The sequence below is a fragment of the Chroicocephalus ridibundus genome, chromosome 3 (assembly GCF_963924245.1).
Source record: "Chroicocephalus ridibundus chromosome 3, bChrRid1.1, whole genome shotgun sequence".
Taxonomy (NCBI): Eukaryota; Metazoa; Chordata; class Aves; order Charadriiformes; family Laridae; genus Chroicocephalus; species Chroicocephalus ridibundus.
In genome coordinates, this window is record NC_086286.1 from 62084006 (window position 1) to 62107566 (window position 23561).

Genomic DNA, 23561 nt, shown 5'->3' on the forward strand with positions numbered 1-23561 from the left:
AAAATATGAAGGGAAGAGAAAAGAGTGCTTTTTTGAAATCCCTCTAATGTGTACTTCCAGATTTGTTGCTGGTATTTTGTAGTGGGATAGTAGCCCTTTTTACTTGCAGTGTTGCAGTTAATCCTCAAATAGTTTTAAAATCAGTCTCTGTTTCCCTGTGATAGCTTAAATGTTTCACTTTACCCTTTCTTCCTCCCCTGGTAATCCCCTAAAGTTGAGGCTGTATCGCATTCTTCTAATTCTTTTCTGCTAATAGTGTTGAGAAACAAGCGTGCTTTCTTCACTTAATTTGTGTGCCTGTCACTGTTTACATTTCAGCTCCTCCCCCAGTTATCCTCCAAAGAGTCGTGCTAAACTCTTAATATCTTAGTATGTGACTTAAGGGGAACAACTCTAATTTACTGAACATAAATGAACGGTTTCAGTTGTTTTCCCCTTCATGGAACTGTTCAATAAAGAAAATGGAAATCTTGACAAGGCATTAAAAGGAAATGCCATGAATTTGGATTAACCTTCCCTTTCTTCCAGTTTAACAAAAAAATGTTGGGCATGGATTAAGAAAAATGATCCCTATTTCACAATAAGTCCTAGACCATGTTGGATAGCTCTCCAGGAGAGGAATGGATGCAATCATGTGGTTAATTTATTTTCTGGATCAAGTTTTAGTATGGCCCCAGGCGGGGCAAAGAGGATTATTTTGGCAAGTATATCTTTGGATCCCATGGTCTGAGTTAAAGGGACTCATGGAGAGGTATGTTTAGGCCATCTGTTATCCATGCTCTTTGTGGGTTGTGTGGCAGAGCTGGGGATCCCATAACAAGCCACATGAGTATCCACTTCATCATGGGCGGTGTCTCTGTGCCTGGTGAGTCTTTAATGAATTTTGCCATTTGAAGTTGTGACTAGATGATTTTTTCCTTCTAATGAAGCTGAGTGAAGGAGATTAGTGAATAAATTATTCCAAGCGATGAATGGGAGGAGCATGCTGGGAATAGAACACCAGCTGGTTGATGTAGATGTTTGCTTCTTGCTCAGAAGCAGTATCAGTTTGCTTCTTGCTCAGAAGTTTACTAGTAGTATCTGTGCATGAAGCTTGTGTTACCAGGAAAGGACCTTGGATCACGGGGGCAAAGTCTGGCCCTGTGCAACAGAGGAGAAAGACTGAGAAACGTCCTCTTGAACTATCAGCACTATCACCCTTGGACCTGGAGCTGGAGAAAGAGACCACAAAATGTCTGAGACAACAGAAGTGGAAAGAAAACCATGGCAAATTCTAACACCAGAGGTCAGAGGACAAGCAATCTATTATCAAGGCAAAGAGGTCCTCCACATGGGTTAAGTATCCAGTTGCTATTATGTTGTCTGATGGAAACTGCAGGAAAAATATCTGAAAATCCATCCAGCGACCTGGATTGGATGGTCAGACCCTTTGAGATTAATGAAGTAGTCCTCAAGTGTTTTTGAGGATTTGATAGGAATGAACATTCTCCCTGGGGCAAATAAATAACAACTTGCCATCATTTTGGATCTAAGACAAAAGATAAGACTCCACAACAGTTTTATGAAGCCCAAAGACAGACATTTAGCGGTAGGTATCAACCCTAATGACAAAATGTTGTCCAAAATGTAACTGATTTGTTGTTGAATTTTTAGAGGAAAACCAGTGTGATCTTCTTGGGTGTATTTCTTGTTGATGAGTTAAGGAAAACAGAGGACAGGAAGATTCTGGAAATGAAGTGCTGTTTATTTTTCTTTAAGTTTCTTTTCTTAAAGAACTCTTTATTTTTCTGTAGTGCCTTAGAATAAGAGAAATGGATCTGCTGGACGACAGGGTAATAAAGTCAAAACTAGAACAAAAGTGGGACAGGTATGCGCTTGTAGAAAACATGCCATTATGAACAAAAAATGATCAAGGCCTGGAAGAATCTGAGAAAAGAAGTTCTGTACTTATCCGTGCATAAATGCTGGAATTGCATAAGGAACGAAGTTGGAATCTTTTATTTATGAATGTAATTTCAAACTGGATGTATTATCGGTGCTTATTTAAGATTTTAACAAATGGCGTTTCTTATAGCGTATATGGGCGTTAAGATTATGTCCGTTCCTGAACTGGAAAGTCTTCTTAGTCTCAGTCTTTTAACCTGCTCACTTAACAAGTCTGCGGGTAGGAAGGCTGTTGCCACTATTATTGTAAGGTCAAGGGGACATACATAGTAGAAGGCAATGTGAAGACCAGAGGTCATGTTCCTTGGAGTGGTGAATGAAGGACAGTGGGTATTGCTGAAATTCAGGGTAGATTTGCAGAGTTGTAATGCTTAATGAAGTGGTTACAGTCTGTTTAGGAAGGAATGACTGGCAGAAAAGGGTGTTATTCTCCCACTCATTAGAAAATACTAGGTCTTTTTCCAACTCACTGGCAGCTTGGAAGAAAATAATTTTGGATTCATCTGGGTCACGAGAATGAGGTAAGAGGATTGTGAAAGACCACAGAATTGCTCCAGAGAACAGACTGATGAGCCCTGTAAGTGGAAATGTGCTCATGTGGAGAATTTTCTTGTGAATGCCTATGTTGAAGAGGCTATGCTCCCAGCTCAAAGCTACATGGCAATGTGCATGAAAATGACAGTTTCTTTAAAATGCCCTATCATCATAGGGGTGTTCCATAATAGACCTCAACCTGACAGAGGACCCCCCAGCCCATCACATCAGGGTGCGGGCACCCTGTTTAGATCACAGGAATGATCCCAAATTAGTTTGAATTCTTTTCATTGTTGTTCAGTTCTCCAAATGGACAGCCTAATAGAGCAGAAAACAGTTAGAAGAGGTAATGGGTGAAAACCAATGAACAGAAAATGTGAGTGATAGCAGTAACAAACATCTGTTCACTCTTAGGATGTTGAATCACTAGTAAATGGAAATATGAGCAGAAAGGCAGAAATGTTTGGTCAGTATTTTTCTTCTGTATTTGGCATAAGGAAGGCAGGTTGTATATTCATGGTCTGTAGCTGATGAAATACTTTCCATTGAAACTATAGCTCAGGAAGGTGTTAACCTGCAGGTATTAAAATTAGAATTATTGTTATTATCTTTTAATCTGCAGCTGGGACTTCTAGAAGAGCTGGCCAAAGAGATACTTGAGCTGTCAATTTTTCAGTTACTTATAGAAACGGACATTCCAGAAGATAGTACAGAAAACTAATCCTCTGTAGCAAGCTGTTTGAGCGGCCAAATTGTACTTCATATAAAGCTGTGTCTGTATTCATCATCATTAGATGTTTTGTTTCAACTCATCCACCACTAAGGTGATGATTGTTGTCAAATTTTGAAGTGAGCCAGTCCTGACTCTTTTTTTGCATTGATTCAGGACCTGATCGTCATTTAGTATGAGTCAGGATAGTGCTGGGGCTGTCAGTGGAGCTACGCAAATTGGCTTTACCTTAGAATTAGCTCCTCTGGGTCCATGGCTGTGAGTGAAAAGATGATTCAGTGTTTAGAAGTCACTGACTCATCTTGGCACGACCTCTCTCAGGAAGGATGTGTTAAAGAGGAAGAAGGTGGGCTTGCTCACTCCTGCTGTAGGCCAACTGCAGGACGAACACTTCTGAGCACAGAAGTACGAAGAAAAGGTGCATCGGTGTGTTGCCATGGTAATTAGTTCCTGCACTCAGGTACCGTCAATGTTTAGAAAGCTTTACTGGGAGTCTGTGTTTTAAATCCACGTCACTCAAGCTGTGAGGCAGGCCTGCAAGAAAGCTTCTCTGAGCAGCCCCATCTCTTGCAGGGGGTTGCGCTAGGATGCAATGCAACAGAGAAGGGTTCTTAATTCATTGGTTTGAGGCTAAAGACATTGAAACATACAGTTTCGCACTCCATCTGGGCTAGCTATCACTGACATTGTCCTTAACAAAGCCACTTAAATCTTTCATCTTAGTGACATGGGGATAGTTGTAAGTGCTCTGCAAAAATATTGTAAAGATTAGTTAGATAAAACTGGTGACAGAATATTTAAATACCCACCTCTCTGGTGTAGCTATACTTCGTTTCACACAAGCAGCTCTAAAAATTGTACATTGTTAGTGGTTATAAAGATGAGGGGTCAAGCTAAATGAAGGCACTTCCCGTGAGCCACCCAGCCAGCAGCACATCTAGTGGCAAATCCAAAAGCACAAACCACATTAAAGCTGTAGAGTAACCCATTTTCATGTTCTTTTCTATTTTGGGAGCTACTAGCCAGCTGGCAGCAGTTGTGCTAAATGATATGATGCGGTTAGAGAAGCAGCTACCTGGATGACCTGGATACCATTCCTCTGCAGGGCTGCAGAAGACGCATTGTCATGCATGAGATAGCGGAGATGTGTATCATGTGTATCATGTATTCCCCGTGGAAAACAGCCAGGATTCCACGGCTAAGTATAGGCCAGGGGAGTGAGCCAGGCTTTGCACAGTTGCTCTGTGGTCATACTGAATCTGAAGATAGTACCTTTTGTGCTAAGTTAACAGATAATATACCGCTTTGCTTGGGGGCTGGTGGAGGGGGAAGGCAAAGGGGGAAATCAGTCTTTGCACTTCGTGTAGATTTGACTCAAAATCAGCTTGTTAGCAGTGGTCATAAGAACAAATACTAAGGGAGAGTTTGAGGTCTGGTTAGGGGTAAATGGGGAGTTTGGAGCCTCTCGCTGTAAGCCTCCTGGAAAAGAAGCAGATCACTGTATCTCAGAATGGGAGTGGCAAAGCTGCTGGTTTCACTGAGATTTATTTGGACGCTCTGACAGGGCACAACATGCAGTGAAATAAGAAATATTATATAAAGCAAGAGATAAGCTCATCCCACACCTGGCGTTACCCATCATCGGTCACCAGGAGCAATGACATTTTGCACAGTTAAATTTTGTGGGAGAGACAGAGGGAGAGTATATGGCTGGTCTTCCTGAGCGTCTCCACCAGTAGATCAAATCCATCTTCATTGTGGATGAAAGATTCCTTCCTTCTTGCCACTGGTGGTGTTTTAAATTTTCTCTTGTTTCGGGTGAGTAGCGAACTGAATCAGCTGTGATGACGTGAAAGCAAATACGTCGTGCCTTGTTCCACTGCCTGTGAGACTATGGAAAAGTGCCTGAGCAGTAAGTGGATACAGTGAGATACATGGTTTACTTTTTTTACCCTTTGAAGTTCAGTTGCCTGATGAAGGGGTCACAGACTGACAGATCTGACTGCAGAACGCCTTCCCTTTATTTTGTTTTTGCAGACAATTTACTTGGATGATGATGTCTCTTCCTTTGTGCAGATCAGAGGTTCTGTTCCACTGTTTTGGGAGCAACCGGGGCTTCAGGTAAACAAATAATCAAAAAGCCTACCTTACTTATCTCTCTTGCTATTTACAATTTAGAAGTTACATAAAATTTAATTGTTTTTTTAAATGAGCTTCAAAGCTCACTCTGTGAAAATGCTGAGCTCTTTCATTTTAGGTTTACTTTGTAGGAAATTTTGCGTGTTTAGATAAACAGAATATAACCAGGCAAATGGCTATAGTTAAATTTAACATTTTCATGTGTTTGTGTGCGCCTCTCCAGGGAACTGTTTGTAAGGAACTATGTCCTTATATCCTAAGCTGAAGTTTACAGCAATATCTCTATAACATTTTCAATTTGATTTGGAGTAACCTTCCCATCTGAAATGCCCAGTTGGCTTGATGATATTGACCTCCACAGCAAAATTGGAGTATCTAGGGATACTGCGAGCTCTATAGGAGCCTGTTACTTTGAAACAAAGTATCATGTCAGGATGGTGTGTTTTCTAGATTTTAGTCAAAAGGGTGATGATGATCTAATCTGATCTTCTGCAAGGCAGAGATGTAGAGTTTAATCAGATTATTGCATGAGATTTAGCGGGTTACACATGGCCTGTGAATTACAGTTTATATACAGTTACAGGCTCAAATAAGAATTACCCTAGCGGTCTTTGCATTCTCTTAACAGAGGGATAAGAAACTGGAATGAGTATACTCGTGTGTTAGTAGAGAGAATACATAATGTAACTGGGTTTTTAGATACTTTAAAGGTTATTTGATTATTTTTTTTTTTAATCATTAAATCTAGCACCTAGGTCCCATTCAGAACTACTGGATTTAGCGCAGAAGGAAGATGACTGAAGGATCTGTGTTCTCTCCGTTAGCAGCATCCAGTGCAATACTGGCTGCTTCTTATAAAGCAAGTCAGCCCATATGGTTGTGCACACCTCCTGCCCATGGTGTAGCTGTATCCAGCACTGTAGTTCTGTATGTTATGAAGCCGTATATCTTCTCCCCAAGTATTTTTGGCTTGTGGGTAGCATGTCTAGTTAAACAGAATTTTCAGTTTTTTAGTAGGGACACAGTCTGCTTTTTTGCCTAATCTGGATTAGATTATGCAGCTTTCATTTATGTTGGTGAATACTCATAACTCTTCTCCTTGGATGTGAGTGTGCTGCCACCAGCGTTCGAAAGAATTGCAACCAACCTCATGAAAAACAAAGGAAGATGATGAAGTACAGGAAACAATTCATGATCCTATAAATAATTAACAGTGTAGTTTTCGGAGAGGAATGAAGCCCTTTGTGTACTGTAATAACAGTAGTACGCATTCAAAAGGAGCTTGAGGCTACTGTTGTTAACATCCATATTAAAAGTCCTATTAAATTGATGGCACAGGATTTCATCTTTCATATTTTCAAAGGACTGTTCTGATGCTTTTTAGTTTCTATAAATAATGAAAGATGAAATAACTCTGGACACACAACCCATGGGAACTGGCATAACAGCAGCCTTTTCTGCCAAGGGAAGGGCAGGAAGAATACTAGGCACACAGCATACTCCTGTGAGGCAGGGTGGGATATTTGCTAGAGGAAGCTGGTGAAGGGATGTGATTTGTTTGGCCATTAAAAAATGTGTAGGTATCCCTTTGCTTAATGATAATGGTGTTTTCACTTGTAATTGTAAATGTTGTTGTCTAATAAAAGCTGTGGCGTTTGTATTAAGGATATTATGTGTGTGGGTGTGTGGAGTCTGTTAGAGGTGTCTGGTGCTGCTAGTGACATGTTTCTCTCTGAAGGAAAAAGGGAGACATCTAGTGATTTAGGACTCTAACAATTTAAGAAGTTATTTCTCTCTTTCTTCTCTTTCCAATATTGTAATTTAGGTGGGTTCTTATCATCTAAGGCTTAACAGAGGTCTGGAAGCAAATGCTCCTGCCTTTGACAGGTAAGCTTCATTCCACTTTGGCAATAACACAGCAGCCTAGCATTTAACTCCACAACTATATGCCTTCCTAGTAAATCCTGAGAGGTGTGAAACATCTCTCAGATGACATAGCCAATCCCCCAGGTGTTGCAGATTTTTAAGTGCATTTTCCTTTCTGTTTTTGATGGTAATTGAATTAATTTGGTCTCCTGGCTTGTTTGTGTAAAAGCTAAGAAATGATGAGTGGTATGCAAAAGCAAAGTCTGTGTAACCCTTTGTGAGACAACAAACACAAATTTACACTTCAGGTACACAGAACGTGTGTTTTTTACCAGTGTAACCCAGGTAATTATAAAGTAAACACTGCTTCTTCTACAATCTGGATTTGTTTTTCTCCTCATTGTTTTACTGCTTTCCAGAAATAACAATGTCTTATTCTATGATCAGTGTTGTATGATGCTGTCATGCTGATGCTTTTCTACTTTACCCAAAGACTGACTTGTAAACCTCTTTAAACCATTAATACTCTGCTTGTCAGATGGAAACTGTAAAAAAAGCCATACGTTAGCTTGATCCCTTTGAATGTCTGACTATGAAGTGCTATCCTTTAAGGGCAAACTCCCATGGACATCAGTGGGAACATTGCCTGAAAAGGACAGGAAGGATTTGGCCTGTGGGAAATTTTCAACTTGTAAGTGCCAGGTCATGTGATTAATTTCTGTTTTGATTTGGTTTTGGCAAATCAGAGTTTATGTTGATTTTGGATAAGGCCTCTTAATTCCTTGATTTCATTTACTGGAGCAGTTCATTTACTGCAGCAAACATGGCATTAGTGACTGTTAATAGTTTTGTAGCACTGAAGACCCCAAACAGGCATTAGAACATAAAGGGACCATACACGATAGCAGTCCCTGTTCCGAAGGGTCTTAGCCTATATTCTCCAAGCTTTTTAAGGCTCTTAAATTCTACTGAATTCAAATGCCTTTGAGACTCATGGTCTTGTGGTCATCTGGTGCCATGATAACTTGCCCTGCTGCTCCATCTTAAAGGTTTGCATTCCACAGCAGTGATAATTTATATAAGAAGAAAACAACTTATTCAGCATCCTTTTGTGCTGCCCAAGAAATTGAGCGTACCTTAGCAAGCAACAACTTTGTAACACCATTTAGCTCAGAGAACCTTTTCTCTCTGACCCTGATGCAACTAGTGAATAGCTTTCTTGTAAGAAACATGAATATGAGGATCAACTTGCACTATTCCTTCTTTCCCTTGTGCATAGTAAAGCCTTTCGGTTAGATGAAGTTAGAGACCTTTCTGTTTGCAGGCCTGCAAAAGACAGTCCTTTGAAAATGGGCAAGGAATAAGCAAGCCTGCTACAGCTTTTCTGAGAGTGTTAGAGTGGATTTAGCCTGCTACATTTCCCCATCTGATAGGTTAATGTATTGAGAAGGCACTGCGAGAAGTGAACGGTGATCTTGTTAGTGGATCTTTTTCGTTCCCTCTCCCTGAGAAATCCTCGGGGAGCTCTGCTTACAGTACTCATGCAGGTGACCTGAGCTTCAGCAGTTTTGTTGGAGGATAGCAACATTGGCGGAGAAGCAGAAAGTTGATGCTGGGATCGGAGGGGTGCAAATGTATGGGAAGCGTTGGCGTACAGAGAACTGGCTGTAGAATCAGGAACATAAGTAGCACCAGAAAATATATTTAGCCATGTTTCTTGAAGGCCGTGCTGATAACTTCTTCTTTCTTTTCTCCCCTTCCATGGGTTTCTGTGTGGCTTATTTGTGGTTATAAGATTTAAAGGTGCGTGCCAGAAGATGTGTTCTTGCCGTTTTTCAGACACTTAGCCATTGCATGTTGCTTTGCAGCATGTAATAGCTTTTCATTTGTGTGAGTGTTTATTTTATTTTTCTTGTCTATTTCTATCCAGCATCTTCTTAAGTACTACTACAGTGTTGTTAGTATGTGATGGAAGATGTCTTTAAGATCTAATGGTTTCTTGACCCAGCACAAGTCCTGTAGCAGATGCATGCCAACTTGAAAAAAATTTATTGAGGGGAGGATGGGTGTCTCTGCATCTGTCTAAAAGCTTTTGACTTGAGAGTCCCTAAATGTCAGGCTTTGAGAGATTGTGGATATATGCCAAAGAAAATACCACTTTATACTTGTCCTATTTTGTGTTTGTCCTGAATAATCTGGGCTAGGCCACTTGGCTAAAAGGACCTCTGGTCTGACACAGTGCAGCAGTTCTTACGATTACTAACCTTCCTGCTTAATTTAATTAAGTTGAGAGTGAACGTCTCGATGTTGCGGTAACTCAGAGATGTTTGAACCCTGTTGCCTATGACATGTGCATTTGCACTTCTGTGGCCTTGGCACTGGAGTCCTGTGTCCTGTTGCTGCTGCTGACTCTTTGTAGGCTCAGCTCTGCGTAGTGCTGGGCAATTGCTGTTGAAGTGTAATATGTTTTCCTCTCTTGTTGTCTTTCCTATGTAGTTCCCAGGCTGACAATCAAGAGGTGGGAGAATACGAAGGGCAATATCAAAGCTAACAGTGACATAAAAAATCTGGGGCCTGTTTCCTAAGATGGTTCTTTCTTTAAGTTCAATACAAAATACTGTGTCCATTAATTGCATAATTTCACCATTTGTACTTTAATAATTGATTGCAAGGGAGCTGAGGAAGATGTCTGTACCTGCTGTGGCTGAAACTTTCAGCTGGATTGAACAACCAGTGATCTCTGCTTCTGTATTTTGAAAAAGGTAATAGGCAACATAACATGGTTTTGTTTAGTACCTATTATGGTTATTTTTGCTGTAGGCATATGATGCTTCTGAAAGAGCAGTATGGAAAACAAGTGATCGTTAACCTGTTGGGAAGCAGAGGAGGGGAGGAGGTGCTCAACAGAGCTTTTAAGGTAAAAGCAATGTTTTGTATTGTTTTGTTTTGTTTTTAAACTGCTGATTTCCCCTGAGCCTCCATTTTCTTCTGTTTCCCATCTGGCCCAGTAGGTGATGAATAGTATATCTATTGAAATGATGTTTTCTCTTTACTAGGTGTTACGTATTGAGAGATTGGTGCTTCATAGTCTCATGGCTTAATTTCCAGCACTGCCTTCCTGCTTATTTCTTCACACATTTATGCACATTCTCTTTACCAGACTTTAAAAAAAAAGTGCTCTAATTCTCCTAAGAGGCGTTCACATTTGCAAAAATGAGTCGTGGTCAGCTTTGTCATAGTATGTAGTCACCTATGCAGTGAGATGCCTCATGGGATTGCCAGAACTGCTTGGGGGCCAGGCCCTGACCCTGGCTCACTGAGTGTAAGCAAGCTGTCTTGCTCTGATTGTAATGGGAAATAGCTCTCTTGCACTGATTGCAATGGGAATTGGCTGCCTGAGCACCAGATGACGGTCTGGTGGTCTGGTATACAAAGAGAGAGGTTTTTCTGGCCCCTAAATATGCCTAGGCACAACTAATACCTGAAAGCATCTGGGTTGTGCTTTCAGGATGTCAGGCATTGTAGAATTAAAGCCGTGCTGCGTTCTAGTGCAGTATTCTGATGGTCAGATTTTTAAAATTAATTAATTTTTGAAACAAAGCCACAGATTGTCATTGGGTGGGATTTGCAGCAGTGCATAGTTGCCTGGATTTGTTTCCCTCCCTGTTGGAATAATGTACTCAAGACAAGGAGTGTCTTGAGGTTTTTGACAGTTTTTCTGCGTGACCATTTCCTCTTTTTTCAAAAGAGCTGGGGAGGACTATCAGCTTCCCCAGTGGAAAGTGACAAAGTGAAAGTCTGCCCCTGTGCAGAATATGGCCAAAGAAAGTGACTATGATTAAAGGCAATTGCAAGGCAATGAGGAAGGTACAGAAGCCAAGTCCAGTCCTAGCTTCTGTTCTCAGCTTCTTACTGAACTTCTGCATGACACAGATAAGCCTCCAAGAATCTCTTGATTTCCCTATCTTTAAAATAGTATTTATATTTATAGTTTATTTTCAAAAACATTGAAATTTAGGGGTAAGAGATGACCCCTTGCAAAATGCTCAAATAACTTATGAGGATACAAATCTGACTTTTCTTGATAATTTAATACTGGTATTTTATCAAACACTTGCATTCTTGAAGATAGTGTTCTGGTCAGTATCATACTAACAGAGATTAAGTCAGAAACAAGGCATCTCTAGAATAAAGACCTTGCATTCATTCATTTATTTTAAATAAAGATCTGTTTAAATTGTTAAACTTTATTGATGTTTAAAAATAAATAAATTATAAAAGCACTCTGTGAGCTGAAAGAATTTAGACTGACAGCACTGGAAACTGCAGTTTTGTACCCATTCAAAACAAACACATCTTGGTCTTTACCTTTTTGTTTTAATAATGGGTGTTTGGAAAGAATATATAGTTAATTTTTACTTTGATGATTTTAAAGGGTTTGAATTAAAAATAAAGTAATTAATAGGGGAATGATTAGTAATGAAAACTTTTCTACTTTTCTGTCGTTAGTTTATTTCTTTGTTTCTCCATCTTCCTTTGTTTGTATTCCTTCCTCTTCTCCTAACTCTTGCTGCAATCTTAGTAATTCTTATCAGAGTTGGTTCAAAATATTCTTGTAGTAACTGCTGCTGGGTTGCTTTGGTCAGAATGTCACAGCTACCGTTCGTTTATGCAACAAGAACAAATGAAAAATGGTAAACGACCAACTTAACCTTCAGCTGTTACCAGACAAAAAATCAATACTGTTCCCAGTAATGCTGTTCCTCTCATAAGCATCCCCTATAACAGATGTAATTATGCTTACAGTAAAAGCAATGCTATAGTGTAGAGTTACCAATACTCTGACAATGATTTACACCGAGGCAATGGGTAAATGTCATCCTCAAGTGCATTACTACTGCCAGCAGCTGTAAAGGCAAGTTGAGGTATCAACAACAGCGAAGCGGATACCAAGTGATTTGGCTTTTGTGACAGTGTAATGAAATATATTTTGCACATCTCTCTCCAAATGCCATGCAACGCCTTTAAATTTGTTTCTGCAGGGAAGGCTTAATGTCTTACTTGATGCAATTATACTGATGTAACTGCTGCATGTACGCTTTTAATGTAATATCAGAATTGTTTTGATCAGTTTGTGTCACAATCTAAGTGGAGAAAAGCATCCGTCTCTTGGGATGCGGATGTGCAGGAGGGAAGGGAATAGACAAAGGCTTGCATAGTTAGAGTTAATATAACAGTTCTCTCTAGCTTTGTCATGGAGAGCAGGATGTATTATTGTTGTATCTTTTGCAGATACCTTAATGAAATTTGTGGTGATTATAGAAATGCATGTGAGGTCATGGAAATTGGAGATAAAATAATGTGGCTATTTGTGCTTCTTCTTTCACTTTTGTGGTTTACCACAAACATTTTATGGTATGTTTTCTGGGACATAATTTCTTTCTTACTTCCTCCCCAAGCAACCTCTACCTAAATTTAAGGCCACATTTTCCCACGTCTTGGCACTTCAGGAATGGTTAAAAAATATACCCGTGCACTGTTATGCTCTTCTGCCTTAAGCAGCTCTGGACACCCTTCCCATCAGGGTCCTGGTCCTGAGCCTGCCCAGAGCATCCCTCGCACACAGAGGCAGCAGCCCACTGCTGCAGGGCTGCCACTAGCCAGGGCACAGACCGCAGCAATTCTGAGGTGTACTTGGCAGTTACAATTTGAATTCCCCTGCAGAGAAATTGAGGTCTAACAACACAGTTTACTTTTGGAAAGAAAACAAATAGTGAACTTCGGTTGCTTTTTTCATGTCTGGCCTTTCAAAATTCCCTATGAAGTTCTCAGTATTAAAAATATGACAAACAGTCAAAGTCTAGCAATGATAAATGCTTGCCAGTATCAGTCCTTACAGTGTGGCTTGAGCAGATTTTGTTTTCCTTCATTCCCTATCTAAACAGAAACTGCTATGGGCCTCTTCCCATGCGGAAGACACTCCCATGATAAACTTTGACTACCACCAATTTGCAAAAGGTGGGAAAACTGAGAAACTGGAGAATTTGCTGGGGCCTCAGCTGAAGTTGCACTGGGAAGACTTTGGAATCTTCACAAAGGGCGAGCATGTAAGTCCATGGTGAGTGTCCCTGCCCCTCTGTCCCATCATAGCCAGGCACCACCTGTCCTGGTCTTCCCAGGTTTCTTGTTGTGTTTGGACCATAAGCATAAATGACCATCTTGAAATATAATTTTGAGATAAAGTGTAGTCTTGGTGCTAAATAGGTTATTTGGCTTAACTGCATCTCCATTGTTTGGAATCTGCAAAATTACCAGTGTGTGGATTTGCTAATACGGTGTTACAGACGTAGTCGAGTAATTAGATATGTTAATGGCATATATTGTGCACAACATGCTTGCGCTGTCAAAATGTGGGTGGGTATATTCAGGCAGAACATTTGATGATCTTATTCAATCAACTCATGATTAGATGTTATATTTTAAAATATGCCTTTTTTTCCTCTCTCTTCTTGTGTTTGGTTACCAAAGTCTGCAGACAGGTACTTTTCGAATTAATTGTTTGGACTGCCTGGATCATACTAATAGTGTACAGTCCTTCATTGCACTGGAGGTGAGTTTGTCAGAGGACCTTTTGTGGATGTCTGTACTACATACGTTGTCTGTTCTATGGGAAAGACAGGAAAGAGGGCATAAGCCTCAGTTATACAAGTCTGTCTTGCCAGCTCTATGATACAGAATGGTGCTGGCTGGAATACTTAAACTGGGGATAAAAAGCAAAAGCACATTTAAGAACAGTGGTGGTGTTGTGTTTTCTCCTGCACTTAATCCAGATCCTGCTTGCTCAATTAGAGAGCCTTGGGTTGAACTCTAAATCTATAATTGAGCGCTTTGTGGAATCCTACAAAGTGATGTGGACTCTGAACGGCCATAATCTGAGCAGAGTATTTACCGGCAGTCGTGCCCTTGAGGGGAAGCACAAGGTAAAGAAAAATGGCAAGCCTGTTTATTCACAAGTAAAAAAGATGTCCAGTTTACCCTTCAGTGTCACTTGCACTGATGATTCCTCTCTGATGTAGGTTGGGAAACTCAAGGATGGTGCACGCTCTGTGTCTCGCACCATTCAGTCAAATTTCTTCGATGCAGTAAAGCAGGAAGCCATCGAGTTGCTGCTTATGGGTGACTTTTTCAGTGAGGAATATGCAGACAAGGGCAAGATGCTCATGGACCACACTGCACTGCTGGGTAAGGCAAGTGTAAATCCTTCGGTTTTCTTTTGTGTCTGTTTTTAGATGTCAGATATAAGCAATTGCACCCTTTTGAAAAAAAAATCAATAAATAAGCTGCTTTTGCACAAATCTATTGTTTAAAACACGGCTTTCAAGTGACTGTAGCACAACTCTGTGTGTTTTAATTCCACCATGCTTATTTCTCGTATTTTGTTTTGGGCTTTTGAGTATGTTTCTCTGCTCTTTGATGATAATCTCCTCTGACAGTTTAGAGGAGTTGGGCCAGAGGGAAAGATTTTAGGGCTATATTCCCAGTTCGGCACTGTCTGAGTTTGTCTTGAGGAAGTCTCTTGAGCTCAGATTTTTTTTATCTCCTTGTTTTTGACACGGCAGTTAAAAGCAGTTTGCACATGCTTTTAGCCATTTGGATCTTTAAAGGCACATTTATGTTGTTAATGTTGGTTCATTCCCTGTTTTACTCCAGGACCCTGATAGTCCACAACATATACACATTTGTTTGCACCCATCTAGAGTAAACTAATTTACCTCTCTCTGAGAAGATACTTGTGTGCAAAATATAGGATAATTGCACCCACAAACAGAATCAGGTAGTCAGCTTGCTCCAGAGAACTACTGGATCTTAATAGGACAGATGTGAACCTTTCAGCGTCACTTCAATCCTAGGGCTGTTCCCTGTTGTGGACCAGAAGGAGAATACAGATAGCTTCTCTGTGCCTAACTGACAGTGAAACTGGGCAGTTAAAGATTAAGGTTACCTCAGTTGCTCACACAAAAAAAGCACGCTGCTAATCTTCTATGCTCATCAGAAATAAGTGAGTATAGCAGTTTCCTGCGAGGAGTTCTGACCAGGCTAGAGAGCCACAACAGTGTTAGTTTTGGACTGATGTGAGACTCTGTGCTGCTCTTCTCCTTTTCCTCCACATTCTAAACTTCTTAGGGCTAAAATTTAAGTCATAACTTGTGACATGCTTGATCACTGTAGGCTAAACTGAAAAGATTAAGGGAGGAAAAACAACTTGTTTGCTTATTACGTGAAGAAGTGCAGGAAAATGTATGCTGAAAGTGAGTGACCAGCCCTTGACAAGCTTTCAAAGGGTGCCTGGTTTCTGGAAGAAAATTGCCGTTGTCAGCCCCAGTTATCTTGTAGTTATTGCCATTGCCACTGGAGTTATTCCTTAGCTTTCATGTTGTTGCTGGTAGGGTAATGTCATTATTTCACAGTGACTGTGTTGCTGCTGTCTGTACGCTTTCTATCCTTTTATAGCACATTCTTCTTTTAAATACCCTCTTTCTCCCCTCTTCCGTCAGTAACTCCAAGTATTTTGAAGGCCATGTCAGAACGTCAGTTTGAATTCACAAGCTTCAAGCGTATTCGTGTTGCCACGGGAACCTGGAACGTGAACGGGGGAAAGCAGTTTCGAAGCAACATTCTTGGTACCAGTGAGCTGACAGACTGGCTGCTGGATTCTCCCAAGCTCTCTGGAGTTTCTGAATTTCAGGGTAAGACTTCACAGTCAAAATGTGTAAGCAATATTTGCTGGCATCTCTAGAGACAGTGAGTTGAGACACAAGATTTGACCAGCTGTTCCTTTCAAAGGCAGTGCATCTTGGAGGGCATTTTCTGTCAGTTCTTAGGGGTGTATTCAGCTCCATGTAAACTTGTGCTGCCTCCCTCTCCTCCATGTGACTGTTTTGAACCTTCAGCAGATCATAATTCAGAGGTCTCTTTCACACCATCGTGCGGTGTATCTGCCTATTCTGCATCCCAAATTTCATTTTCTTCTTCCATATCTCTGTTCTTTGTTCTTCATTGTGAGCAGGAGCTACATGCTTAGGTGCCCTCAGAATGTCTCGTTGGTCTTTATCTGGAGCTAAACATATCTGTACAATCTGGACTCTGAGCTTGTCTTGAAATGTTACTATCAAAGCCTTCAGACAAAAAGATTTATTTTGCTGAAGGGCATTTTCCTTTTTTTTTAAATTTTTTAAACTTTTTTTTTAGCAGGATAGAAAGCTCTTGTGTTTGTGGCTTGCTTAAATTGGCTGCTGAATTTCTTATTTACACGCACAAGTTCAGGTATTGCAATAGATTTACAGATTTTACTAAGGAAAATGAAAACTCAATGTTCTGTCACTTAAAAATTGAGTGGTTGCAAACGATGGCAAAACCTGTACTTTTGTTTTTACAGTGGAACATTTAGCTTCCTGCAGGCATCACAGGGATAGTCCTGTGCCTAATCTTGAAGCTCAGGAATTCATTCCTCAAATCCTTGGCTGCTTACAGAAGTTGTCTTGTTTGAACCCTTAGTGCTTGAGTGCATGGGTGTGTGATTAGGTGCAGACCACCGTACTCTGAGCAGCTTAGGTGCGTGATTGGTCCAGTCTGTTTCAGAAACAGTTTAGTTGTGTTAGCACATACTATGCCCATGATATCATTATATCTTGAGAGCCTGTCATGTGCTAGCCTTGCCAGGCCTTCCCCTGAGAGAACCAGAGGAGCAGGACTACATGCTACAGGCAACCATAGCGTGATAGGTCCAAGCAGCTTCTGGAAGAGAGCTGAGTTATGTTAATGGGCAGAGCTAGGTTAAGACCATGAAATGTCTTTGTTCCTGGTAATGTTAGTGCAGTACCTACACAAATGGGTAAGTGTTCAAAGACAAATACGCAAAATTATTAATGGGAAATGCACATGTGGTACTGCCTGTCATGATAAGCCAGTAAAGGAGGCTAGCTGCCACGTGCTAGTTTTACCCTTGTATCTACAGAGAGTTGCTGCGTATTTTACTTTTCTTTCTGTTCTTATTTTCAAAGGCAGATCCAGTTTAGGTTTCTGTGGTTGTCTACTATTTAGGTCTTCATGTTGAATTAAGTTACTGTTACCTTGGCCGTATAACAGTTTTTTAAAAAAATAAAATCCCTTTAGGCAATGGACAGACCTGATGGTCAACAGATAGGCTTCACACAATTATATGAGAGCATTTGATCTTCAGTGTTTTACCAGGGTAATATCCACAGGCCTGGGCCAGGGAAGGGAGGGTCACTGTGCTCTAAATTGACCTAACCTAACCCGAAGTGCAGGTGATCTAAGAAGAACTCAGAAGAAAGAAGATACGAAGAAACTTCAAAGGCTTCTTTAAACTAGTAGATAAATTTACTAAAGGCATAGAGGTGGAAGTGACATACTGGTGTGTGGACAGTAAGTTCAGTTACATAGGTATCAGTGTTGAAAAGGAAAAGCATGTTGGGTAAAATGACAGGTGGGTGAAAGATGGTGGGTAGTGAGATGATGTGGCTTTAGTGATGAGTGGGGATGAAGGAGAGAGAACATTGAATATTTTCTCATCTTAACATTGCTACAATATAGTGCTGTGTTCTGAACTGCTTCCTGCAAGAGAGCTGGAGACCAACTGGTGAGAGAAAAGCAGGAAAAAATTTCAGAGGAGCTGCAGGGGGTGTTTGGTGAGATTAGATTAAAGGAGCTATGAATATGTATAGCTTGGCAGGGGACGCACAAGATAGAACTACAGGAATGATCTCTGACAGAAATTAGAAAACAAGCTGTTAAAAGAAACAACAAAATAGTAACTCTTGTATGACTTTTCCCCCTTGCCAACAGATGATGAGAGCTGCCCTCCTGACATATTTGCAGTGGGATTTGAAGAGATGGTTGAATTAAGTGCAGGGAATATTGTGAATGCCAGGTAGGTAAAAAAAAAATAAATATCCAACCTAACAAAAAACACCAACACACAACTCAAAACAAAACAAAACCAACACCAAAAGAACACCCTCCCCCCTAAAGGAACCAGCCAAACAAAAGCCTCCAGAGTTGTTCTTTTTTATGGTCAGATCTATAGAGTACTTCCATCCAAGTCTGTTGCTTGTAGTCATAGCTGGAAATATGTTTGCCATTGACAAATGGCACTGTGATGATGTGGAAGCTGCTGTTTCTCTGTGAACTTCTGTACAATAGAATACACTGTTTTCTTTTAAGTCTGTATGTTGGCAGAGAAGAATTCTGATGGTTAACGTTGATTTAATGCTTGTCCTTAAATCCCTGTCTGATGTTGGAAAACTGTGCTCAGTGACTATAAACATAATTGGCATTCATGTGGGAATTCTAAAATGAACAAAGTGTCTCTGTGGCTAATTGTATTTGTGAAAATTATGGCCAGAGAAGGAGTTAAAGGCAAAACCTGAGCTTGGCACGTCAACATGTGTAGTAGGCTGTGGTGTATGCCAATCCTTTTGAATCTCAATCAGGGTGGAAGCCTGAAGATAATGTTTCCAATGCTGATTCATCAGGCTGACCCGTTAGTTGTCTGTTTTGGGAATGACAAGTTACAGCAGCGCTTATCATGGTTGCGGGCTGGCGGTATATCTGCATGTATGAGTTGACTTTGGAGATAAAAAAAAGCTAGGTCTGCAGATGCGAAGGTGTATGCACCCACCCACAAGCCTTCAGCTAAGAACAGCCAACAACTGTAGGTAGCCAGTCATCTCCCAGTCAGAGATCTTCTCTTCACTGTGAGCACAAGAAATCTTACAAGTCATGAGATTGACATGGATTTTTGTTTTTATGGTGATGTACTACAGTCAGCTTCCAGTTATCCCCAGTGTATCAAACATCATGTGAGCGTGGATCTTTCAAAACACAGTAGACAAAATCCCTCTCACGTCCAAAACCAGGATAACTGTATTTGTGCGCTGTGCCTGGGCTCGTTCACCCTGCTAACTCTGGGCTGGCTCACGTGGAGGTATTATCTGTCTCTGCCATGCATTCTACAGCACTTCTAGTTCTACAGCCTAATGGGATGTTTGTAAACCTAAGGCACAATTAATATGCTCATTTTATTGACTGTATGTGGTTTGTTTTGATTCCATTAAATGATTTTATGTTTGTTCCAGTACAACAAATAGAAAAATGTGGGGAGAGCAGCTTCAAAAGGCTATTTCCAGGACTCATCGCTACATTCAGCTGACATCAGCACAGCTTGTTGGTGTTTGTCTTTTCATCTTTGTACGCCCGTATCATGTCCCCTTCATCAGGTAAAAAAAACCCAACCCAACTTGTGTCTTCAGTAACGTCTAGGGTTGGAGTGTGGCTAGAGAGGGTGAGAGTGATTTTTTTCATCTTGGTGGGAGTCATGCAAACCTGGATTCCAGTCTCTGCTCAGTGTGGGAAAGAGACATGTTTCCAGGCAGCAGTAGCTTGGAGTCCATCCTCTGTCCTGGCAAAGTCCAGACGGTGCCAATATCTTCTTCCAGTTCAGCTGAGAAGCTGGGCATGCTCCAGGTGGGCAGTCAGGGTGTAGCACCTTGGGTGTGGCCTTTTTGGGAAAGGAATAACCTGAGCAAGTAAGTCCAAGAGTGTTTGGAGCTCCAAGTGAAGGCGAGTACCTGCGTCTGCCCGAAGAGCAGGTTTTACCTTCTAACTCTCTCCTTAGTGCTTCTGTATGGAAACAGGGCTGGTTGTAGATCTGAAAAGAATGGTGGAAAAAGGTGGGTGGGAGAAAGAGAGCTAGTTTTGCCCACTAACGTTGTATGGAATTGAGAGCTATAAGGGTCCATTAAGTGTTTGTCTCTTGCAGATGTCACAAGAACCAGAACTGTGTGCCTAGTCAGGAGGCTGCAGAGCTGTGTGTCCTCAGCTTACTAGCACCAATATCTCTGGAGACTGACCAAACTCCTCTTGCCCCTAGAAGATTACCAAGCCCCAGGGATATCTACATTAAAATGCCTTTGCTGTGGGCAAGAATTATGCAGGCTAAGCATAAATGGGTAGGCAATGAATAATTAGACAAAACTATCTTTGGCCATCTGCCTGACTTTAAAGTCTAGAATCATCCAAACAGTGCCCTCTACCCCATAATAGGGACACTGATTGGCCACTGCATTTTGTGATTAAAATATCCAAAGCTGCCTCTTTCTTCCCTCTGATCTCATATCTACTGAGAAGATCAGTATGATTCTATATCTACTGAGAAGGTCAGTGCAGAGCTTGTGCAACATCAAGTGCTGTAGGCTAGGTAGAGCAATGCAGTCCAGGTAACCCTGATGGTCTCGCATTGCTGCCTTTCCAGTAACTTTTCTTCAACATGATTTTAAAAAATCAGATATTTTTGCTGCTACGAAGCAGTCCAGAGGAGAAGTGTTTCTGTCAGTCTTTGACTTTTCACCTGGCTTACAAGAAATACGAGTAATCCATCAGGAAGTGTGTGGTATAAATGGAAATCAGAAGCAGAACAGCACAGTGGTTCTGTTGCAGCTGCCATCTGCTAGGAATTGGATGTAATCCTTTCAAACTCAAGAGAAAAAGGGAAGGGTTTGATTTTAGTGACCAAGTTTCATCATTTAATGCTATGTGTTATGTGAGTGTAATCAAACCTAACCCGTATGCTTGTGCAGTTTTTCCCATGTGTAGAAAAGGAAAAAAAAATGATCAGAAGTGCAAAAAAAGGCTTAATCATAGAATCATAGAATGGTTTGGGTTAGAAGGGACCTTAAAGATCACCTAGTTCCAACCCCCCTGCCATGGGCAGGGACACCTCCCACTAGACCAGGCTGCCCAAAGCCCCATCCAGCCTGGCCTTGAACGCTTCCAGGGATGGGGCATCCACAGCTTCCCCGGGCAACCTGTTCCAGTGCCTCACCACCCTCACAGTAAAGAATTTCTTCCTAATATCGAATCTAAGCTTCTGTGTTTACAGAGATTGAAGAGATTAGGATGAAAGTTAGAGAACAGAGAAATAAAATGATAGAATAGCTGAAGCTTATATAGCAGTGAAAGGATTGATGAAATACAAGCAGCTGAATGTACGGTGGGTTATTTCAACATAACCTTTGCCATGAATGCAAATCAGATAAATATCAGTCAGCAGTTGAGTACGCAGGCAGCAGGAAGGAACTTCTTAGAGTGAAAAGACTGAACACGTGCCTCTTTCAGAGTGCTTAAGCCCCATCTTTTCATAGAAAACATTGATGGTCCTCTTTTGCCACCCTGAGCGTGTCTTCTGGTGGTCTTCTGCAGTCAGGAAAAGAGAGGAAAATAGAGAGGGAAAAGATGTGGGGGGAAGAGAGAAGAAAATTGATGGGGGGTAAAAAGACAGCCTGTAACGTCTTGCATCATTCAGATCATGAATGCCTGACAATAACTCAAATAAGACTTAGTGGTTTTCTGCCTGCCCCTTGCTTAAAGCCAGTAATATTCTAGTCCAGATCTGCTTGTCTTCTGTCTGGAAAGTAAGATTTTCTCACTGGGAAGGACATGCATGGTGCCGGGGTTGGTTACAACAATGATCTCATCATTTGCTTATCTGATCAGACAGGCATGCTTTATTCTCAGAGTAGACTGGTTATCTGGGAGAAATTATCCTGCGAGCAGGTGGTTGGCTTTGCCAAGTCATCTTTCTGTAGTAAAGTGTATGCTAAGCATGACATTGAAATACTATGTAATTAACAACATGGAGGCCCTAAGCAATTTGTCATCAGTTCAGAACTCATTTTAGGAGTTCGGTGTAAGTAGTTGTACCCAGAAATCACTGATTTTATTGCATCTGATTTAACAAATTATAGGTTATGATCTGTTGCTCTTTAATTGACTGAAAAATTCAGCATCAACTGCAAAGTTTGGTTTCAACACATAGTAACACTAATTAAATTGTTAACTGTCTGAAAAGCAGATTCCCATATGTTCAAAAGTAAAAGGAAATGTAATAGTAAAATTAGTCATTGTCACTATTTTAAAGATCATGGTAGATGTAAACTTTAAAATTATATTCTGTAGAAATTCCCAATATTTCAGAAATCATGTCCCTTCCAAACAATACAGCAAGATGAGAAGAGGAGGAAAAGACTTTCAAATAGCTTTATTTCTATTCTATTGTATTATACTTCATATGAAACATAAGAACATGAACATCATCAAGAAACTTCGCAGCCTAAAAGATGGTGCCTAAAACCAACAAGCTTTTTGGATGGGAGAAGACTGGACATTGTAAACTGGCTTTTCCTTTATGTTGCCAAGTTAATTGAACGTTTGTCCCCTGCAGGCCTTCATTCTCTTCTCTTTCCTTTTTTTTTTTTTTTTTTTTTTTTTTTTTTTAAATACAGGGATGTAGCAATAGACACAGTGAAGACAGGAATGGGAGGAAAAGCTGGAAATAAAGGAGCAGTGAGCATCCGTTTTCAGTTCTATAGTACCAGTTTCTGCTTTATATGCAGTCACTTAACTGCTGGGCAGACTCAGGTGAAAGAGAGGAATGAAGATTATAAAGAAATCACACAGAAACTCAGCTTCCCAATGGTAAGCGTTAGGTGTATGTATGCTAAAAACATTGGAAATAAAGGCTGTATCTTTACATTATGAAAGCTGGTCTCAGGCTATCTTTGATGACAGGTCATCAAAGAAGTCATCTCAGTGCTATAGAAAATGGGCATAAAAGAAAAAGGTAAAGAAAATGTTAAAAAAAAAAAAAAAAGAAAAAAAGAAGCATTTTTCACAGGAGACCAGATACCACCCAATGTCGCACTTGCTTTACAAAAGTTCTGTGCCTTTCAAAAAATATAGTTGCTGCAGTGCTTGAAAAGTCCTTGCCTTTGAGCAGTTTTCAAGTCAATCTTTTGTAACGGTGCAACTCCATCTGCAAGGCCTCATGGAGAAGATCTAGGTGACTGGTTTTAAAGCTGGAGAGCATGATATTGATAGTTCTTGCTGGCAGTAGTTAGTAAGGGTTCCTAAAAGGCCATCCATGCCGCTCACTACATCAGCGCTTTAGCTGCTCCTCCCTGGGTACGATATATCAGTTCTTGGTCATTGATATGGTACTTCGTGTTCCCTTCATTTTGTCCTCATGAATGTGTCACTGTCAAGGAACTGCTGGCTTTTCTCAGAGTGTGGCAAGTAGGCACTATCGGTCTGTATTAATAACTTTTCCCCTAAATCGTGTCAAATCAATCCCCCTAGTTCAAATCAATCCTCAGGCCAGTAGATAACCCATGGGATTTGGTAGCAGTGCTTCTTTGCTTCCCTTAATGTGGGTTGCTTTAATTTCCACAATGCTTTCTTTCTCAGGCCTCTCTGGAGAGGTCCTAAAACA

The 23561-nt window shown here is 40.7% G+C and overlaps 1 protein-coding gene across 4 annotated transcripts in view; it reads left to right on the forward strand.

Moving 5' to 3' along the window:
- The window catches only part of SYNJ2 (synaptojanin 2), a 76808-nt gene that overhangs the window by 33928 nt on the left and 19319 nt on the right, over window positions 1-23561 (forward strand). For 2 of the 4 annotated variants that reach the window (XM_063329396.1, XM_063329394.1), the window contains exons 5-15: window positions 5246-5329; window positions 7173-7234; window positions 10034-10130; window positions 13159-13331; window positions 13742-13823; window positions 14044-14193; window positions 14290-14455; window positions 15769-15960; window positions 18080-18164; window positions 19372-19512; window positions 22576-22768. In XM_063329396.1, the coding sequence (XP_063185466.1) occupies window positions 5246-5329; window positions 7173-7234; window positions 10034-10130; window positions 13159-13331; window positions 13742-13823; window positions 14044-14193; window positions 14290-14455; window positions 15769-15960; window positions 18080-18164; window positions 19372-19512; window positions 22576-22768 (1425 nt within the window). Of the gene's footprint in view, window positions 1-1548; window positions 1589-5245; window positions 5330-7172; window positions 7235-10033; window positions 10131-13158; window positions 13332-13741; window positions 13824-14043; window positions 14194-14289; window positions 14456-15768; window positions 15961-18079; window positions 18165-19371; window positions 19513-22575; window positions 22769-23561 lie in introns of those variants that run through there. The other 2 variants (XM_063329397.1, XM_063329395.1) reach the window with 2 other exon arrangements.